This window comes from Phytophthora parasitica (genome assembly GCF_000247585.1).
Source record: "Phytophthora parasitica INRA-310 unplaced genomic scaffold supercont2.34, whole genome shotgun sequence".
Taxonomy (NCBI): domain Eukaryota; phylum Oomycota; class Peronosporomycetes; order Peronosporales; family Peronosporaceae; genus Phytophthora; species Phytophthora nicotianae.
The window spans coordinates 355,650-361,995 of NW_008649020.1; the positions used below are offsets into that span (position 1 = coordinate 355,650).

The 6,346-nt window shown below is 44.9% G+C and overlaps 3 protein-coding genes across 3 annotated transcripts; 2 read left to right on the forward strand and 1 right to left on the reverse strand.

The window, feature by feature from the left end:
- Window positions 1–388: 388 nt before the first annotated feature.
- On the reverse strand, window positions 389–985 carry PPTG_12862 (hypothetical protein; the record flags this gene model as incomplete). The annotated part of the gene is made up of 1 exon (XM_008909569.1): window positions 389–985. The coding sequence occupies one exon, from the start codon at window positions 983–985 to the stop codon at window positions 389–391; it is 597 nt and encodes a 198-aa protein (XP_008907817.1).
- A 2,433-nt stretch (window positions 986–3,418) lies between these two features.
- PPTG_12863 (hypothetical protein) lies at window positions 3,419–3,792 on the forward strand (the record flags this gene model as incomplete). The annotated part of the gene is made up of 2 exons (XM_008909570.1): window positions 3,419–3,480; window positions 3,558–3,792. The coding sequence occupies 2 exons, from the start codon at window positions 3,419–3,421 to the stop codon at window positions 3,790–3,792; spliced, it is 297 nt and encodes a 98-aa protein (XP_008907818.1).
- Window positions 3,793–3,796: 4 nt separating this feature from the next.
- Window positions 3,797–4,938, forward strand: PPTG_12864 (hypothetical protein; the record flags this gene model as incomplete). The annotated part of the gene is made up of 3 exons (XM_008909571.1): window positions 3,797–4,044; window positions 4,125–4,417; window positions 4,486–4,938. The coding sequence occupies 3 exons, from the start codon at window positions 3,797–3,799 to the stop codon at window positions 4,575–4,577; spliced, it is 633 nt and encodes a 210-aa protein (XP_008907819.1). The 3' UTR covers window positions 4,578–4,938.
- Window positions 4,939–6,346: the final 1,408 nt, after the last annotated feature.

A 6,346-nucleotide genomic window follows, 5' to 3' on the forward strand; every position in this document is an offset into this window, starting at 1 on the left:
TGAAGGTGGAAGGCGCGGGCTCGTTCACGTGAAGACCCAAAGCCACGTACTTGTGCATTTCTTCATGCAAAACGTTCCAGGTAAACGTTGCAGGTAACAGGGTGTAGTCTTCACGGCTATAGTACTTGTTCACCACGCCGTCTTTAGTTTTCTGCGTGCGAACACGCACTGGTACCACCTCATCTACCTCGGCAGCGAACTCTTTAAACCACTTGACCAACCAAACTGCATCTATGGAGGAGGCATTCTTGTTGAGTTTTTTGCCATGTTCTTTGGGTGCAATATTCCCCTCTCGAACGCGACGCCTATAACGTTGAATTGTAAGTGGCTTTACACCAAGGCAGTGAGCGAAGGCTGATCGACAAACTTGGTCGACGAACGGCAAGTATTAGTGAAACTTCTGGCGTTCACCCTTGCCACGACGTCTAGTTGCGGTACCCGTCTGCATCAAGACGCCCACCAGAGTTAAGATGCACGTCGTCTTCTCCGACTTGGTCATCTGGCCAAGAGAGCACATGAGCCATTCCAGCTCGCGTGACTTTCCCTTCAGACAACCCATCTCGCACTCGTCTCCAGTAATCAGGTCCGTCACGCACTGGCGAACATCGCTCTCAATCAAATTGATATTTATGTCCTCCTCAACTTCACTTCCAGCGCTTTCTCCAATGACGACTTTTACGTCATCAGGATCGTCGTCGGGGCCCCAGTCCTCAGCATCACTGTCCTCGAGAGGTTCATCTTCGTCCTCTTCGCTCTCATCTCCATGAACGTCGTCTTGGTTGGAGACAGGTGTTGCTCGCTCTTGACTGGAAGTAGCCTCGTCAATGTTGGTGCCTTGAGCGAGCTGGACTCTGAAAACTTGCGAGTCCACCGCACACTCGCTGGGCGTCACGGCACTAAAGTCGCAAGCAGAGAGCGGAGTGGCTGCAACATCTTGAGAGGGCGAAAGTGGGGGCGACAGCCGCCGTGGTAGTTGGCGAAGCATTGTGGACACTGATATCTTCTTGAAAGCCGTTTGGCAAATGAGTGGGCTCGCTTTAGTGACCGTTTGGATTTTCAAAACAGTTTTTGACCGTTTGGATTTTCAAAACAGTTTTTGTCCGTTTTCTCAAAAATTCGTGTAGGTACAAAAAATGATGGCCCAATTTTGAACGCGATTATCTCGATAACTCTAAATGGCACATTAGTATCATTTTGTATTGGGTGGTCTCAATTTGAAAATGCTAGATGGGGCGACCTCCGTTTCCGCCTGTTTCTTCAGTTATCGCTGCTGTTACAGAAGTGGTCGTTCGACGCGCCACTGCACTCTAGAACGACAAGTGGTGCTTATGGTGAGAGAGAGAGGGGGGAATAGTTGCATACGGACACGGGAAGCTTTGAATTAGACACTCCATTTCCGTTTCCACATTGGTGGAATTTCCATAATCCAGTACTAGTATTAGTGTACTGAATTTTAGGGAGATGGCCATATACATTGCAGTATTGTTTTCAGTACACGTTAATTCGTTATATTAGGGGGTGTCAGACTTGGTCAAAATCCAAATGCAATAACACGCGATTTCGACCCAAATCCCATATGATTTTCCAGCAAATGCCACGCGATTTCATATTCACCCACGTCCAGGGGTGGGTGAGTATGAGCCATTTGGCGGGAAAATGAATTCCCGTAAACATGTTCTCTTCTTCTTTCCTCATCAAAAGGAAACATCTCGCATGCGCTGCAAGGGTGCTCTATCATAGACGATACAGTGTATCATACACGTGCTGAGGGGGGGGATAGGTAATGTAGGACATAAAGTGAAGGGCCCATTTCAAGTGGCTAGTTGGTCCATACGTTGCATACTTTACATATGCGACAGTTAGTTAGATATAGGGGAAGCAAGACGGGTTAGATTATGAAAATATTTTTAAAAATGACGAATTCGTAGTCATTTTTGCGCTAGAGATTCCCAAACATAGAGGTTTGAGTCGTAAAAAAAAGGTGATGGCAAACCCATCCTAAATGGATGAATTTGATTGACGAGGTCACAAACCCACCTCCTCAACACATGCGTTTTGGTACAGTCGACCATGTAGTTGGCGTTATAGTGTGGACAGTATAGTCATTTTGCCCACGTATTACTTGTCATTGCTCTTAAACTACTGAATATTACAATGTTTTAAAACGCTTACGAGAAAGATGCAGTGTTCTTTTTTTTTCGAGTGCTACCATCATAGTCTTTTTACCATGCTTTGTTGGATCTATAACTCTTATTGTGTTCATGTGACCACCATCATCCACACAACGATGAGTCTTGGGGAGTATTTCTGGAAGGCGTTAGGGCCTTGTCATGTGCAATTCTGCACCACATAGGCTTTTAATTTCTTCTCAAGACAGAGAGGATTAATATGATGTGATGCATCCTTACCCAAGGTTACGGTACGCTTACTATCGGATTAGAGTATGGTACCAAATTATGGATACAGTTGATGGTAAGTTTACAGTACAGTTTACGGGACGGATCATTGTGACTAATACAGGCTGAAGGAATGGACACAAGAGAGTGTAGATATCCTCCAGACTCTAATTAACAATGTCACGTTTCATTTTACCCAAGAACTACCACCCTCCTCCTAAAATGTTACACAAACTTCACAGTAGAACTCAACTAATATTATGACAAATGGCACGAATATTTGGGCCCTTCATATATGATCCGTACAATAAGTTGCTTTCAAATAACGGTTGCATATTACGTCAAAAGGTTGTCGTGACAGGAAAAGTGTAGTTCAAGCATTTGCGGAGTACGAAGACATCAAAGGGAGCGCAGATAATCGGGAGCTATGATATCCAGATGAGTATTTACACATTTAAATATAACAAACTGACGATAATGTTGTGTGCAGGGATGCTCAAAGATAAATACCGGAAAAGGTTCATTTTTATTGGTCGGAACAATTATTTATTTGTGATCATTTTTGATCCAGGTCAGTTATTTATGTCACAGTAACAAATCTGGTGATACTTTATTTTTAAGCTCTCACTACCAACGAAATTGTAGACTGTGAGCCATAGTGCGCACACACGCTACACGTTGGCTGGCAAATTCATTTTCAAAAGCTCACTGAAGTCGTTACCACCTCCACCCCGTCCTAGAACGCCATGCCCCCCGCGACAACCCCACCCTTCACTCCCAGGCAGATCGCTGCCTTCTTCTTCAAGCCATGGCTTGATGAAGAAGGCGAGCTGACTGGATATCATGTCTGCAATGCGTGCGGAAAGCAGCGTAAGCATTGCCGTAGAGCGGCTACACCAACCTGGTGTCGCATGTCCGAGTGGCATCCCCATTTTGAGCGAGAAATGCTCGACACAACCGCAGCAGCGACTGGCACTCTCGTGACCTGAGTGAATCAGAAAGCTTCCAACCGCTACGCATGGATGAAGTGGATCGTCATGGGCAATCTGCCGCTCTCATTCTGTGAGTCCGTGGAGACGCGAAGGTAAGTACTAACTATGAGCATGCTTTTATTACGATTCAAAATTTGATCTGACCAATATGTCATACTATTTTTGGTAGGTACACTAAACTGGCTCCTGTGTCTGTGAACGCTCTGGTCTCCAACATGGAAAGCGTGACCAAGGCGGTGGAGAAGGCAATCGGTGAAGAGATGCCAGACGAGTTTGTCCTGATGCTGGACGACAGGAGCCACGGCACGGAGCAGTTCTTGGCTATTTACGGATGCTACGACTCGCCTGGTGGTACCCTCTGTTGTCTATGGCTCCCGTTATGGACGAGCCTGGCGAACACTTGAATACATGGGAGCAATTGAGCGGTTCTTGCCATTTTTTGGTAAGACTATTAACGGCTGCAAGTTTCTCGTTGGTGATAACTGCGCAGTCAACAAACGGCTTGCAAATCTGATGAATGTGCCGCTAGTTGGCTGCGCAAGCCATCGTCTGAATCTCGCTGTTCGAGAGTTTCTTGTTCCTTTTGAAACTGCGCTTGATCAAGTTCAGCAGCTTATGCGGAAGCTTCGTACGTTAAACCAAGCTGCAAAACTGAGGTATACAAAATCTGTGATTTGTGATTTGATAATTGGGATTTGGATTAACCTAAATTTGTGCGAATCTATTTTTGTATTAGGATGAAGACACCCTTGATGCCAATTCTGCGTCAGGATACACGCTGGTCCTCGACGTTCTCCATGCTTGAACGCTACATTCGCCTGCGTGAATTCCTTTCTGCTGACGATGACGACATGGCGGATCTGCTACCGTCAAGAGCAGATCATCGTAAGCTGGAGGATCTCTTGTCGAAGTTGCGGTGCATCGAATCGATTTCCAAGAAATTACAGGGGGACGAGTTAACCCTGCTCGATGCACGCGCTTTGTTTGACGGCCTGTTCGAATTGAGGCCCTCAATGACCACCTATCTTTGTAAGTGTTTCTATAAACTATTGTGACGGAGAGATACTAATATCTTGCGTTTTTTTGTGCGACGACAGCGCCTGATGCCGAAATTGTGCACTCGCCTGTGTTTGAAGCAGCGGTTGTCAAGGTGCTGGCAGGTGATGCCGGCTTGTTGACGAACGAATAAGCCAGAGCTTTGGAACCATTTCGTGTGCCAGCGGAGGTTTTGAGCACCGCGGAATTGACGAGTTCTACCGCAAAGGAAGGGTTTGCTGATCAAATCCTAAAACGACGCAATTTTGTTGCCAATCCATCGACCTAGATGCTCATATCAGCTATCCCACCTACGTCGAATCGAGTAGAGAGGCTTTTCAGTATCGCTCCTGCCGTGGTTCCACATGAGCGACACAGGTTGTTGCCTATGACTCTCGAAATGATTCTCTTTCTGAAGGTTAATGGAGGCTTCTGGGATGTGGCGACAGTGGATGCGTGTCTAGAGAAGTAGAAGGCTAGCACGCTTGGCATGCAATAATTTACTGTCTCACCACAATTGCAATTATTTATTTCCTTGCTCTGGTCTCATTTGACCCGATATGTATTCCACCGCACGGCAAGCAGTTGTATTATATTGTATTTTGAGTATCCCTGGTTGTGGGGGACGACTTTCTGTTGTGATATTGCCTACCAAAACTCGCAAGAGCTTGTGGACTCGGTTGATTAAATCGAGCGGGATGTTCTGTACTGTGTGGCCAGTAAAAATGTATTATTCAATTCTGACTATTAATGCCGTGGGGATGCCATCGAATGTGTACAAGGATTATGTGCCAGCAATATTCACTACTGTAATCAGAGACTTCGATGACGAAAATTCGCTTTTACACGCATCGAGAAGTACTGGAGTAGAGGGACAGAGCTAATCGCGAATCAATTCATTTGAAAAAGACGGGGTTATCAGTGATTACGCGGGAGAAGGCTTGTCGAATAAGTCGTATCCAGAGCGCTTTGAGGTTAGTAGAGTTAAGCTATGTAATATACACATGGTCGCGGCTCTTTCATGAATTCGATTCACATATAGGAACTAACTCAGACGACGAACGTATATGGCTTGCGGCTGAACGACAAGGAGGCATCGATACCACGTATAATGGGTGTATGGCCCGCTTTGCAAACTACAATTGTAATGGGCTAGTGTGTGCCCACTACTTCGTTTTACACACGTATGAAGGAGCATAAAGTAGTTTTACTTACTATTTGATTAATAAAAACAAAGTCGATTTACGGTAGAATAAGTGTTATTCGCGATTTTATGTCTTTGTTCGGGTTTTCTCCTAAAAGTCATATTATCTATGAAAGGTATTTGCCAACGAATGGTTGGCAGAATCCTACTGCTGTAATTGGTAAAAAGATTTTGCCTTTCTACCAATAGAAAGTCTAAATGTAGTGGTCTGTCAAATGTAACATTCTATCCGTGGAAACCCTTCGTAATCAAGTGGCTATATGTATCCGCTCGTGCGTAACCCGCTACAACGATGATAACCCGAATGCTGATCTGGGAGATCGATGGAGAGCTTGCTGTGGTCTTTATACTTTCAAAGATATTTGTGTGAACGAAGAAATCACATTTGATTACTGGATTGGCAATGCGGCAATCCCTTGTCAACACGGAGTATTTTACAGGTACCTAATGTCGAGAACCACAGCATCAAACACAGTACTAATATTGGATCGTTAATTGGGTCGAGTGTAATACTAAAATATCAACCTGAAATTGTAGTTCGTCGAATAAAATGGCAAGTATGAGTGCTTTCTTTTGAGACCGACTCTGTGTGTAGGCTAACTGATTCGTCTGCAACTGCAATGACACATCAATACGAAAATTGTAACGTTTATGGAAGGACGAACATACAATTTACTGGTAGATCGCGCCAGTCATCCTGACGCATTAGAAATTATTAT